The sequence below is a fragment of the Dendrobium catenatum genome, unplaced genomic scaffold (genome assembly GCF_001605985.2).
Source record: "Dendrobium catenatum unplaced genomic scaffold, ASM160598v2 fragScaff_scaffold_542, whole genome shotgun sequence".
Lineage (NCBI taxonomy): Eukaryota > Viridiplantae > Streptophyta > Magnoliopsida > Asparagales > Orchidaceae > Dendrobium > Dendrobium catenatum.
The window spans coordinates 733,701-749,153 of NW_021319004.1; the positions used below are offsets into that span (position 1 = coordinate 733,701).

The window sequence follows — 15,453 nt, forward strand, 5'->3', positions numbered from 1 at the left end:
TATAATTATGAATATATTATTGTCGACCTACAGTATACACACTAGTATATATATATATATATATATATATATATATAAATGTTGACTACATCAGCTGACGTTCAAATGTCAGGCCATTTGATTGGTTAAGTTAAAAACAATAGAAATATGATAATTTTGATTGATCTTTCTTAGATGACATTACAGTATTTAAGATAGCATTGAGAAGAACACTTTTTATTTGGCAGATAACAGTATTATTTAAAAATGGTTTTAAAAACCGGTTTCTATTTTGATTTTGGTCCTATTATAAATATGATAATTTTGATTGATCTTTCTTAGATGACATTACAGTATTTAAGATAGCATTGAGAAGAACACTTTTTATTTGGCAGATAACAGTATTATTTAAAAATGGTTTTAAAAACCGGTTTCTATTTTGATTTTGGTCCTATTATAAAATTATTTGTTTTTCCAGCTCACCTTGGCCTGTTGGTTGAAACCTTAGGCTTCCAACTAAAAGGTCTTGGGTTCGAGTCTTTGTGTATGCGTTGTGTGTGTGAGTTTGCCTTAAATGGCCTAAAGGTCCCAAAAAAAATATTTGTTTGGTAGTTTTGATTGTTTCGATGATTTTGGTATTTAAATTTTCTTTTTGTTTTGGTTATTTTTTTAATAATATGTTATAAAAATATAGTTGAGGTATGAAACAAATAAGATTATTTAATTGAGATTCAAGTTATGACATAAAATTTGTTGAGCCGTTATAGAGAATATTAGTAGAGGTTTGACTACTGCTTAGAGTTTTAGTGAACTTCATTTAAAAGCTATGAGTTTTGAGTCTTGGTTTCAATAGCTTTTGATCCTATAGCAATAACATTACGAAATCATTCCAACAAAGAGCATTGCATCAATCTTTTTAGAGTTGAGTAAGAAAGGCCGCAACTCTGGAAGACCACATCATCCAATATAGAAAACTTTTAGAAGTTTACAGTAGAATGCTAAGAGTAAACTTCCCATAGTTACAAATATTGTTTAAGAACAACCTTATCTTTATACCAGGACAAGTAACCAATAAAGTAAAATATACTTAAAGAAAATCCAACTGAGAAGACTCAAAATGAAGCCTTATTATATGATGTGCTATCAATTTTATGTTGTATTTTTTATGATAATAACTTGACAAATGATAATCTAAGGTTCCATCTCAAAATCAACATCCATGATCTCTGTTCATGAATAATAAAAAAAAAATGATGTTAAATTGTAATTCTTTTTTTAATGATAAATAGCGATTACTTAAAAGGCAAGTTAGAATTCCTTTTGACAATGCTGGCATTCATATGCATTAAATTTTTTGGGTTAATTGCAACATTTTCGGCATACATTTGATACAACTATCATCAAGCTCATTCTTATGCATGGTATGGTCTTTAATCAAGGCTTCAAAAATTGTTAAGCAGGAATTCAACAATGACTCTTCTTACGCTGATGATGGTAAATTAACAACTGAACTTAGTGAAGATAGCGTATTTCCATATCTACTTGTCAATATTGGTTCAGGTGTTAGTATGATTGAGGTAAGCTTTTTACTACTACATGCTAATTTAGTTCAATAGACTACTCAGTTCACTATTGTATGGCATGCATCACCCTTCCTTTTTAATATGATTCATGAAACTAATGATTTGTTGTAATAATCAGGTGATTGGGAAAGGGAAGTTTGAGCGCATCATTGGAACACACATTGGTGGTGGTACTATCCTTGGTTTAGCTAGGCTCTTGACAGGGTGTACAAGGTAGCTGACATTCAGTATTAACATTTCCCTCAACTGTGTAATGATTTTGACACTGAAATTTGGCTTATAGTATTTGGTTTTCCTTTTTCTTTTTGGGGGTTTAGTTATGATGATTTTTTAGACTTAAGCCAAAGAGGTGATAACTTGACTGTTGACCTGACTGTTGGTGATATCTATGGTGAGCATGGTTATCCTAAGGTATGATTTCTCCTTGTTCTAATTCTCCTCTGTTCTAGTAGTTGAGAGCTGAAGTAGTAGCTAGGCTGAGTGTTCCATATGTGAAGATGCTTAAATATTACCTATTGCCATATAATTTGGAAAATGCTGAATGAATCATATTTCTGAGGTCTTCAAACTGTCCTCTTTTATGCTTCTTGAAACTATTTTTATTCATCAGATCCCGAATCAGGAAATGTTATAATGACTAGACCTTATTTGATCATCATTGTTATGATTAGTATAATCCCGTCTACTAAATCATAGTACTAAAGTATACCTACTTGGAATATCTTTTTTAGCTTCTTAAGCAATGCAAAATGAGTTGAACAATTGTTGATCCTTGGGGGGTAATTTTCATGGGGTTGAAAAATATTTTGTTATCCACAACTATTTTTAGTTGTTATATTGTTTGCAGTTTCTTATGCATCCAGTAAACATGTTTTATATTTTTTGTATCATTGAACAATCATATGCGTTGAAATGCAATGCACTGACACTATGAAAGGCAAGGTACCAAAACTAGAAAATGCATGAGCGGTGTAAGAAGAGCATTACAAAGTTGATATGTGGACCAAAGAAAATTTATGCACTGGTTTGTTTAAAGAACCATAATTACAAAACATCTGTCACTTTCCAAAGAGACATGTTTCGGAGATTTTTTTATTGTATGTTCGTTGCCACAATGATTTAGTTAAAAAATCCAAAGAAAGTACGAGTGCTTCAATTATTTGGTTTAAGAGTCCGCTTTACAAAAATCTCTCTCTGATGAACATAGTGTACATATGGATGTGCTTATTGGATATGTATTTGATATTGATAAACCACTTGTAATTGCTACAAGTGAATCTTTTTTTTCATGGTTAAAATTTTTTTTTTGGCTTAATGATGATCTTTGTTTGGTAATCTAACTTTCAATTTTACCAAATGTGCCTTTGAGTTGAAGATGACAAAAAGATATATCTTGAGTAAGAATGATGTAGTGGTTGGACACCAAATCCCCCCAACTTCGAAAACCCAACCCTCCAAACTGCTAATGGAAAGAAAAAGGTTCTTTTGGATATTGGAAGACTTGAAAAAGAATATTCTTAGCACGTTATTGTTGCAATGCTTTTGCTTTTGGTATGTTTCTGTTGAGATTGAAAGCTTCCTATTCTTTCTATTTTGTTGAGTGAATTCCCAAGTGACTAGCTTCTCTCCTTGTATTCTTTTTTTCTTCCTATTCTCTACTGTTAAGGTTGGATGGTTAAAATAGAGTACTTTAGAAGTTGTGTCATAAGAGGATATCATAGAGGTTTTAAGGTAAATTTTTGTGGGCTCTGAAAATTCACGCCCCGGCCTCTTTGCTACCCCTTTCTTTTTTAGGTCGTTGAGGAGAGTTTTAACGAGTTTGGGTTCCAAGGTAAATTTTTCGAAGACAGATTGGGTTTTAGATATGATGCTATCTAGAGATTTCGCCCTCATTTTGTGAGGACTTTATGGTATGAGTTCAGGTTTTCTATAGGCGTAAGCTCCTATATTTAATTACCCCTCCCGATAACGAGAAAGAACTTTCAATTAAGGCTAGTTGTAAATAGATACATATTATCCAACGTATAGTTGCAACAAAATTAGATATTGAAAATTGAAATTTATATCACTGCGCACTTAAAGCGGATGGTGGGAAAAATGATGATGAACCTGGTCAAGATCCCATGGTTCTGTTATCCCGGGCCATCATGGTCGATAGTCTACTTAGTTTGAGGAGGTAATTAACCCAATATGACCGAAGGATCTTTGTTAGCAGCCATGGGTTGTTTCATTCAAAGTTACCTTGTAGACTTGGAGTGAATGTTTATTTAAGGGGACAAATTTGAGTCCACCTTAGCTAACAAATTGTGTCAGATCATTCATATCCTATTTATTTATTACTTAATGATTTAGTGTCGTTGAGGAACATACGGGCTCTGAACATGAACTTAATTTAATGATGTCATTTAGCGGCAAAACCACTTGGTAAGAGGGTCTCGGTCATAACCGTTTACCTGTGGTGCCATTTTGCGATAAAATCTTCGGTTAAAGGACACGTGCAATATCCTTACTGGCGAGAGATGATTTGAGGATGAATCCTAGTGATGTTCACGATTAGACATAGGCTCTTTGTGAGTTGAAGTGATCTTCAAACTTGTTCACCTCGGCTAACTGCTACGGAGGGTGGATGGATATTTTGCTTTAAGTTTTAATGAGAAATTTCAATTTTTGAATATATGTAGAGTTTTGAAGTATTAAAGGTTAACCCCTCGGGTTGATATTAACTTTTAACACGACCATCATCGGGGTGACTTTATTGTCACTTTAAATGTTTTTATTTTATGAGTATGGAGGTATTTTAAAAGTGTTCATCATCGGGATTATGTTATAGTCAATTGAAAATGTTTGTATTTATAGCAATTTGGGAGACATTTTAAATATTGGGGTCTCCTCCGGTTTAGATTTTTTGTCAACACGACCATCATTGGGGTTTATAGGTAATTTCATTTTATTGGCAGAACCTTGTCGACTCTGTCTACTTGCCGACAGAGGATCGAGTAAGCGTAGATTTTATGTTTTTGGTGATGACTATTTCTTATAATATACCTTGATGGGCCTAATATGAACATATAAAATAAATACTCTAGTCGGAGCTATGTCCGTGTATTTGTTCGACAATTCAAGCTGTACCCTATCTATTTATTGACTTGATCAGGTTCATCATCGGCTTCATGTTTTTGTTCATGAATCTTTCTTATAATAGACCTTGATGACTTAATATGAACGTACAAAACAAATATTCCGGTCGGCGCTATGACCTTGTATTTATTCGATTATTCAAGCCGTGTCGACTCTGCCTATTCGCCGACAGAGGATCGGGCTTGAACTTAAGTTTATTTCTTGACCCGCGTAGAATCCTCAGACGTCACGTGTGTGCATATTTCACGCTTGTTGGGGTCCATGCGAGTGTATGCTTTTATATGAATTTTGCATAATATATTTATTTGGTGGTTATGTGTATGCAATGCAATGGGTGTATATGGCATATTTGCATGTTTGCACACATGCTTATGCTTTCATCTGCATGTTAACATACTCACATGTTTACTTGTGCATTTGCATGTATATGCATATGTTGATACATCCATTTGTGTATTGTTTGATATTTGGCATGTTGCATGGTGGCTTAGTGTAGTAGCGTGTGATATGTACTATAATGCCTCTATGCATCGCATGTTTGCTTGCATGATACATTTGCATGATGATTCAGTACTTTCATGTGGTGCATGAAGTATTTACATGTCGACGTAGTGTGCTATCACTACACAAGACATTTTACATGTTTTATGGTGTACTTGCACAATGCATTTCGTATGTTGCAATGTGATTGCATATTAATGTAATGTGCCACCACAACGTGGCGTACTTTGTATATTGAGTAATGTATTTGCATGATGCATCTGACATATTGCAAATGTATGCATATTATGAATGTGTCAGTGCACATTTTAATGCATGAGGGGATGTTTTTGCAATATTCAAATATGAACAATTATGCAAGTGATCACCATTTAGAAGATGCACGTGTTTCCTCAATGGGCTTGTAAACGCCTTTATATGTTTGTATGAATGTTGTAGATTCGGTGGCGTTATTTAGTAGTGCGTTAAGTTTCATTTTTCATGCATCGGCAATGCAACTTAGCTCATTTCATCTTTTTGCATATTATTGTTTTCTCTAGATTTAGCTCGTAGTGGTGTACTTTTGGCTGCAAGTGAGCTGGCGCTAGCAGTCTCCTGTTTCTATTCACCAGCAATCCTTGGTCTTCATTACAAAATCCTTACTCCTGCTTGCAGGTGAGTCGCATTCATCATATGTTGCACTGTGTATATTTGCAAGAAGCTTTATTGTTTGTAAGCAAGTTGATGCATTCATTTTTATGTCTATTGACAGCTTACTACGCTCATTGTATATTGACTTTCATGGTTCGTAGGAAGCTGCTGCAGTTATTTACAATTGAAGGGATGTCGTAGTATTCATTGCATGTTGGTTGGTAAGTTGTTATGTTCACTTGTATGTCTTTCGCTATCACCCATAAACCCTCACAGGCTTCTTGTAGTTGCTTGTTGCCTGTAAATCGACCATTGTGTGTGTCATAAGTTCATGCTCATGCCCATAGACGAATTATTATGTTCACTACATGTCTTCTACATATACTTATATGAGCTCGTACTCACTGCAGGTTCTTGGTCCTTGTAGATTAACTAAGTGAACATGACACATTACTTTAATCTCATCATTTATGGAAAATTATCACATGCATTGAGAGTTTGCCCACTTGTCTTATGCTCGTTCATTGATATTCAATTGAATGACCCAGCTTGTTAGTTAGCGTTTGTATTTCAATGTGATTATGCATTTATTAGTTTAGAATCCAGTTCCTTGTTTATTAACTTACAAGCCCAGTTCCTTATTATTGTTCAAGTTCTGTTCATTTTCAGTCTATATTTTAGTAGTCTCTTGGCATCTCCCCCTTTTATAGGAATTTTTGGGAGTATAGGCCTGCCCACCACGTCAAGCAAGATGTGTATGGTCGGTGTCAGGCGACACGGCCGTGGTTTTCTATCCCACCGCATTACAAAAAACATGTACAGGTCTTTGAGATACCTGCGTTGAAGCATGCAAATTTTCCTATAGGCATAGAAGCACATACACAGGTACTTAGGAATATCCCTGCCGCGCTAAAAAAAGCGTGTACAAGCCTCACCCACATCGCCGCAAGCATCACACCGAGCTACCTTCCACCACGCTAATTAAACGTGCATAGGTCCTCTCGTTGCATTGCAAGTGTTGAAAAAACAAGATTTGGAGGTTTTTCTTGAGCTTAGAAATCATTATACCTTAATGAGCGAAGCGACGACAGTGTCGATGTGGAAACTACGGTGACGATGAGCACAAAAATTTTCTTTTTCTTTCTTTTCTCCCTTTTCCTTTTTAATTTCTTCTTTTTTATAATATCTCTTTACCTCCCCTTTTTTTACTTTCTATCCTTTAAAAAAAAATAATAATGCTAATTATATTAATATTAATATTATTAATATTATTAATGATAGTAGTAATAATTATTGAAAGGGATAGAGAGAGGATTGGTTGAGGGATTTGAGTTGTGGGGGTTGTGGATTGAAGTGGTTTGTTGTGTTGAGTGAAGCAATATGTTTAAAGACTTGAGGGATCAAAATAGTCCTTTAATATAGTTGGAGACCATTTTGGTCCTTTACAAAGATAAGGGATCATTTTGGTCATGTTCTCTTATTTTTCATGTTATTTAAAATTTTGAGTGTTATGTGAAAATATAGTAAATAGTAAGTGTTAAATAGGTAAATAGGATAGTTTTGAGTGATGTGTATGTAAATTCCCCTTTCCTTTTTTGGGCTGCAAATTCAATTCAGAAGAAATGGAAGACATTCTTGTTGTGGATGGTTGCATTCTAGTATCAAATGAAAGAATGGTTTTATACCAACTTTAATAATTTCTAAAGCATGCTATGTTGTTCTGTTTTGAATTGATTTGAAAAATGAAACTTTCTAGCAATGGTTTTAAGGTCGAATGAAGATATCCAGAAGCATCACATTAGAGGAGATGCTTCAATTAAGATTTACGTTAATATTGCTTGTAATTATTTTCTTTTATATAGCTAAAAATTAATCTATTAATTATTGTACAAATTACAGATAGGTCTTCCCGCAACAACAACGGCATCTAGTTTTGGGAAAGTAACTTCTAATAAGCTCTCTGATTACAGAGCTGAGGACTTTGCTGCTGCTCTCTTGAATGCTTTTACATATAATATTGGACAAGTGAGTCTTTTACTTTGGCCCTTTCGGTCATCTCCAAATGATAGATTTTTTGCCTTACATTTTTTATGTGTAGTTCATACAAATATGTTTCCGTATATGTTTTTTTTAAATGTTTCATTATTTTATATCCGAAGCTTTAAAGGGTATATTTCAAATTATTTGAAATTGAAAAGCTTTGTATCAGGAGAGTTCAAGCAAGTCTTCATTAGTGAAGGACCTGAAGGTCTAACAATAAAAAAAAGATGTCAAACAACAGCAATAGTTTCATAAGAAAATTTAAAGATAATCGTGAACTATGATGAAGTGTAGCCATGAGAAGATTTGCATGCATCTCTGCAGAAGGTGTTTATCATCATTTGTTATGGTACTTGATGTAGGACAATCATGACATGTCATGACTTGCCTATTTTGGATCCGCTATATTTGGATATGTCAACTTATGTCTTATTAGAACTATTGATAATTAAAGTGCCTCTTTATACAAAGGGTTATTTCATCAAAGACAAGTCTTTAATGAATATTTTTCACTCTTTTTTTTTAATTGATATTTAAGAAGCTTTCCTTATTTTTTATTTCCTTAGATGCTAATATCCTCATAAATAAGGCATGCTTGTATGAGGAGAATTATCTTATGAATATCAAAATCAATTGTGAACAAATGTTTTCTCGTCTTTTTTTTTTCTTGGTGAACCTACGACTAAGTCCATATCATTTAGTATCACAAATGATTTTCTAGTAGTATAAGAAAACGATCAGGTTTCTTGCAGGTCAACGATGAACCTATGATGTACAGATATAAACACGGCAACACGAATATGACACGCACAGACACAAGACACGCCAATTATTGAAAATATAGGACACAAATACTGATTAGACACAATATTATATTTTTTATATTTTGAAAAGTGTATAAAAGTTGAATATGTATACTTCTAAAAATAATTTAGAGTTAATAAATCATTCAACTATAATTTGTACTTAAAATGATTAATATTAGGATGTCGAGAGTCAAGAGTTGATGTCATATGTCAAGTATCGAAAGAGGAGACGAAAATGTTGTCGAGAGTTGGGCATCGATGTTATACAATATCAGACGTTGATGTCAAGAGGTCGTCTGTCTTCGGTATTGAGAGGGCATTGGTCGTCGATGTTAAGACAACACCAGACAAAGATGAGCTGGCAAGTTGTGGTGTAAAAATTATGCTTAGTCGAGCATCAATGTCAAGACAATGTCAGACTTTGAGGACTGAGGAGAGATGTGCAGTTTAAGGTTGGGGATATGGTTTATTTGAATATCCGACCTTACAGACATAGGACTTTGGGTCGACGGAAGAAATGAGAAACTTCCCCCCTCCCCGGCTACGTTGGGCCCTACGAGGTAGCGGAGTGCATTGGCTCAGTAGCATATCGCCTACAATTGCCTCCGACCTCAGCCATCCATCCCATATTTCATGTATCACAACTAAGACGAGCCATTGAAAATCACACACCCTTAACCTCGCCCGCACTACCAGTCACACTGTTAGAGAATATGAAGGTGATATTAGAATCATTTGAGTTGAAAGGGATGCGCCAAGGAGATAAGGGGATCAAGGAGGTGCTGATCAAGTGGAAAGATTTACCAGAATATGAGGCGACATGGGAGCCCTACAGTACCATTCAGAAGCAATTTCCCTTTTTCCACCTTGAGGATAAGTTGTCTTTTTGGGAGGGGAGTATTGATGCAGCTGGCAGCAGTAGTTTAGCTGCCCTGGTGGGGCCCAACACCTCTTTTATCACCTATATGAGAAGAGGTTTTGGGAGGAAACTCTTTGGGAAAGAGGGGGGGGGGACTCTTTGGGAAATATGTAAGGGGCATTTATTTGGGGATTTGAGCTGTTCAAGGGGGGAGATTATGGTGGGTTGGAATTTTTTAGGTTATTTTTTGAATTTTTGCAGCAGTTTTTTGGAGGTGTTTGGGTACCTAGTTGTTGCTAGGAATTGTGGGAGAGACAATTCACCTCTCGAACAGTGAATCAACTTGTATATATTGTCTTACTTTGCTTGGGAATTAGTAAAAACAGCTCTCTTTGTATTATTTTTGGATTTATTTGGAGTAGGTTGTTGTTTATTTTTTTATATTGTTATGTGTTGTTTTGATCATCAAGTCTTATCATTTTGTTACTTTGATCAGTTGATGTGTACACTACTTTTTTTTTGCTCAATTGTTACTTGAATTTTTGTAGATTGCTTAATTTATTACTGGATATGTTCACAAATTGTTACTGCTTAATATATGTGAATGTTAACATGTCATTTTTTTTAAGATATGTATAGATATGATGCTAATATATTATTTCTTAACTCTCTTTTGATTGTACACTTTTTTTTTTATTGTAAGACTTACATCTCAAAATTTCTTAAGGCTTACGCCAAACCTCATGAATAAAAAATGTCTCCATACTTAATTTTAAACGTTGGATAGGTTAAAGATGGCTACCAAAGAATGAACTTGGATGTGAGAGGGAGGGGGAAGCTAGTAAGGAAATGGATCAAAGGCTAGACAATTTTATTAGTCCCTCATTATGACTATTGATCACCTCTACAACTATCATGATTAATCATCAAGTCCTTCATTTAAGAGCAATTTAAGCATGATTACTAATTAGCTATGTTGCACCGATACACCTATTTATGAAGGTGTGTTGTATCCGGTACGCCGATATACGGATAAGCCTCCGATACGTCATCGATACATGTCGGATACGCCAAAGCCGTATCCAATTAAAATACTATTTAATTTCAAAAGGACACACGTGTCCATTGAAAAACAAAAAGAAATCCGAAAAAAAAGACGCGTCGTATTTACTTCCGCTGCTGCGAGCAACGTTCTCTCATTTCTCGCTGCGAGCAAGGTTCTCTCATTTCCGAGATGGATTTGAGTCTCTTGATGATATGGGAATATTAGAAATTACTAATCTTTCACTTGATGAGCTTGAATTAGAAGCTATGATATTTATTGAAGATGATATAGAAGTTCAAAGACAACCCACTAAAGAAGCTAATCATATCATTCCTTCTATTGAATAGTTGAAACTTCATGTGCTAGACAATTTATGTTTATGCTTTTGTTGTTCTACTAGACATTTAATACTTAATTATATTTTTATGTTATAAGCTAGAAGGCTACAAATGATGTTGTTGTTTTTTTTTTTTTTTGTAATTTCAAATATTATGCTTTGATTGCTTTCTTAATTTTTATGTATGATTTATAAATTATAATGTCGTGTCCGCGCCGTACTCGTATCCTATATTTTTAAGAATTGGCCTGTCCCGTATCCGTATCGTGTCGTACCCATGTCGTCGTATCCGTATCGGTGCAACATAGCTAATTAGTCATTTTTAAGATATATATCATAACATATTATTTGCTATTTCATTTGCTAATTTTTTTTTAAGTCACTTATTTTTGGAGCACTGACTAATATTGCACAAATAAAGGTACAAGCATTTCATTTATATTTTCGTTTTAAATCTTTTTCATTTTTCATGCACGAGTACATTGTTTCCCTTACCAGTACTATAAGGAGGTGAATTCCTGTAGTTGTATGCATATATATTTTCGCTTTTAGTATATTTTTTTCAATAAAAATGTAAACCTTTCAAAATCTAATTAGTTCGATGGGAGCCAACTCTAGTTCTTACCATGGAATCAAAGCTTTTTGAGCATGCCTCTATTGGCCCTATGGATGTTGTCTTCTCTCTACATATATGATCATTAATTCAAATCCTAATATGTTGGCCCCTAAACTTCTTCCAATTATTGAGAACACAGATCTTCATATTTCTAAGCGGCCTTATGATTTTGATGGGGATCTTCAAAGTTTTGACACTTGGTCGGATATGAGATTTCAATTCTTGTTTTCTTGGTAGGGCGGGAATAAGAAAAAAAAAATTATCTTCACACCCCAAGGTTCACGTTGGTTCAAGCAAGTCATTGCAGATAAGTGTTTGTGATTTTCGCTTTATGTTGAAGGGAACTTCCTCCTATGTCATCATATTATCCTTTATTTTATTTTGTAATTTTTACTTTTCATTTGACAATTCTTCATAATTGCTTCATGTTTATGCTTTAAAAAAAAAATAAGTAGATCACACATTCTAGGGGTTATTTTTGAATAGGATTTGTTGTAGTGGCTCTAAATAATGCATGTTGATGATCCATGAACATATTTTTTTTGGTATTCATGTATGAAACCCTAATTATGCCATCAACCATATTGAGATTAGAGTTGAAGTTTTCATCTTACATCCTTTTGTCTTCAGTATTTGCAAGTTTTGGATGCTTAATTTTGGAGATATCATGTGTTTTATTGATTTCTAGATGCTTCACAAAAGCTTCTGTTGATGTCAAGGTTTGTAATTCTTTCCATATCCTCTAGAGGCACAATTATCCCAAATATTGAATTTTGATGATATATTTCATGATATTGATTGCAATTGTTTACTATTATCTTGTAGCCCACTTTCATCTTTGAACTTATAATTTTTTCAATCCTTAATATAGTTCTCCTTAATCTTTAAGCACAAAAAAATCTTCTCTTGCTCAAGCATTCAATCTAACACAACAAACGTTTCTCTTTCTATGTCATTTGATTTAATTGTTGTCAACATTGATGAATGGATCCAATTTTGTGAACCTCAAGTCTGCCATTTTTTGCGTGCTACCTTCAAACCTGTCAACCTTTTTGGGGATCAAGAAAGGTAACATATGTTCTTGATGTTCAATTTATCATCCCCGATCATCCAAGATGAAAAAATGTTGTAGTAAGTTGTCAACTTTTCTCTATCCTGTCTTTTAACTCTTCCCTTTAGTGTCCAATCATCCCGGATAGAAAAATATTATAGTCAGCCTTCACCACCTTTCTTTGCCCTTTCTTCCATCTCTTCCATTCCTTGTGTGCATGTGAATTTTTTTATCTACAGCCGCCCCAATTCATTTCCTTCAATTCTTCTTAACTTTAACATCGCTGATTGTTTATTTTTTATTAACAATGTTTTTTAGCCTTAATAAAGCTTCCGCTCCACCTGTTTCTTTAAATGTTCCGATGCCTGAATTCTGGATTTCAGTTGGGATGATCAACATAATCGTGAGCATGTTATTAATGTTCATACCTTACAGATTTCTTACTTTGTTGCAAAACTCTCTGGGCTGAAAAGGATCTTCTTTCGAGGAGCTTACATTTGCGGTCATGCCAAGACAATGGACAAGATTTCTCGTGCATTAAAATATTGGTAAACGTTGAGAAATGCAATCGTGAAGAAGCCAGTTTAGCATTTTATTTTACTAGATGTGAATCTGCTTCTGCATGACTCGTAAGATATTTCACTGTTTCAAAGCTTACATCTTCGACAGTTCACTTGAACACGTAGATTTATATTAATGTTTATTTTTTTAAAGTGACATAGTTCATAAATTCAAATTTTCTTTTCCAATGTACTTATGCATAACATTATAAGATATCTTAAGATTAAGTAAATAGTCTGAGGGGTTGTTTGGTTCGAATTCAAGTGGATGTAAAGTATTTCAAATGTAGGTGTTTTGAAAATATTGGTGTTTGGTTTGTTGAAAAAAGAATATATTGTAAAATTCTATTGAATTCATTTTTCACTTTTAGTTTATTTTTAATGAATTGTAAACTCGGCCAGTGGCGGAACCACATGTATCTCAAGGGGCAATTACACGAATTTTTATTGCGTCCTCCCACCTGACGTAGAGATACGTCCTCCCACCGCTAAAAAATTGGGTTTTTGCTCGATATTGCTAGCTATTATTTGGTATTAACGAAGAATATCATCATGTGAAGACATAAACCGAGTTATACTGAGCTATACCGAGCAATACAGAGCTATACCGAGTTTTCTCTAGGAAAATCTAGGTATTTTTTTGTATTGCTCGGTATAGCTCGGTATTGCTCGGTATAACTCGGTATTGGTCTTCACATGATGATATTCTTCGTTAATACCAAATAATAGCTAGCAATACCTAGCAAAAACCCAATTTTTTAGCGATGGGAGGACGTATCTCTACGTCAGGTGGGAGGTAAAAAATTATTTTTTCTCCTCCATGAAAATCACTTTTGTCCTAACTTGTCCTAAAAAGTATAAATATTTCTTCACATTTCGTTCTAATGTTTTCTTTCATACTTTTCATGACAATTTAATTATACCTTTTTTTTTCTTCATTTTTTTGCTTAACTTTTTTTAAACAATTTTTCTTTATATATATATATATAAATTTTGTACTGAATTTGCACCTCCTCAAAATTGAAGCTGGTTCTGCCCTTAAACTCGGCTAGTTTTAACCAAATTTCTTTTACACTAGTCTTTTTTTTTTTCGCCAACCAAATAGCCCCTAAATTATTAGTGACTCAAGCACTTCAATTCAAATGCATTGGTAAATGCATATAGTTTTTATTATAATTCATTGTTGCCTTATGCCTTGCCTCGGTTGATTTTGTTTTATTAGGTCTAAAGGTGAAGTGCAAACAACATTCTTATGCCATGAAGGATTCATGGGCACTCTGGGTGCATTTTGGAGCTATGAAAATATGGGAATTCATGACTTGGCAGCCAATGATTTCATAAAAGAAGTATTGCTATCCGCCCCTTATATGATAGGGAAAGCTCAGGTTTCACCCACAATGAACTTAAACATGGTACGCGGAAATATGATTTTCTTACATATTACCTTATGGGTTTTTTCATCTACTTTTTGAATGATAATTTAACATAAAAATACACACAATTGTTAGGTTTTTAATTAATATAATCAACTGACAACTAATATTAGCTTCATATATTGCTTTTGATCAAACAGTGAAATTAAGGCTTCATTTCAGACTGTTTTCTTATTGCTTCTTAAAGTTGTTTCTTAGTAAAAAATTAAAATTTTACTCTAAAAAATTGCTTTAAGAAGCAGTAAGAAAGTCTTCCCAAACAAACGAGGAATATCATCATGTGAAGACCAATACCGAGCTATACCGAGCAATACTGAGCAATACAAAAAAATACCTAGTTTTTCCTAGAGAAAACTCGGTATGTGCTCGGTATTGCTCGGTATAGCTCGGTATTGGTCTTCACATGATGATATTCCTCGTTATTGTTTGGTATTGCTCGGTATTTGCTTGGCATTTCTCATTTTTAGCGCGATTTTAGCTCTGGGAGGACGCATCTCTGCGTCAGGTGGGAGGACGCAATAATAATTCCTATTACAGCCTCGCCTCCTTAGTGGGGCAAAGCAAGTGTGAGCTCAATAATGGTGGGTGATATCGTTAGGTTCCACTAAAGAATTGATTACGTCGCAAAATGTTCCCTTTGAAGTGCCAGCGGATAGATACCCCCGTTCAAAAAAAAATGTTACGTTAACTTTGAAAGCCACGCTTATTATGTATAATTATAAATCTACTGTGTTAGTTAAAGCATCAGTTAGCAAAAATTATTTATAAATAAAAAAAAAAAAGGGGGAGAACGCTAGAATTGAGTGATAACAAATAAGTATACGTTTGTTTATTCACTTTTATTTTTTTTATTAATCCTTGCATAGTGATATATC

At 34.1% G+C, this 15,453-nt stretch overlaps 1 protein-coding gene across 1 annotated transcript; it reads left to right on the forward strand.

Moving 5' to 3' along the window:
- The first annotated feature begins 1,397 nt into the window (after positions 1-1,397).
- LOC110109922 (pantothenate kinase 1) lies at positions 1,398-14,665 on the forward strand. The gene is made up of 7 exons (XM_020841149.1): positions 1,398-1,556; positions 1,681-1,775; positions 1,880-1,973; positions 7,731-7,856; positions 13,021-13,133; positions 14,368-14,557; positions 14,654-14,665. The coding sequence occupies exons 1-7, from the start codon at positions 1,398-1,400 to the stop codon at positions 14,663-14,665; spliced, it is 789 nt and encodes a 262-aa protein (XP_020696808.1).
- The last annotated feature ends 788 nt before the right edge of the window (positions 14,666-15,453 follow it).

Coding starts and splice junctions, on each gene's coding strand:
- LOC110109922 (XM_020841149.1), top strand. CDS start 1,398: ATGGTATGGTCTTTAATCAAGGCTTCAAAAATTGTTAAGCAGGAATTC. Junction 7,857..13,020: donor TTACATATAATATTGGACAA/GTGAGTCTTTTA, acceptor CATACCTTACAG/ATTTCTTACTTTGTTGCAAA. Junction 13,134..14,367: donor TCTCGTGCATTAAAATATTG/GTAAACGTTGAG, acceptor TTGTTTTATTAG/GTCTAAAGGTGAAGTGCAAA.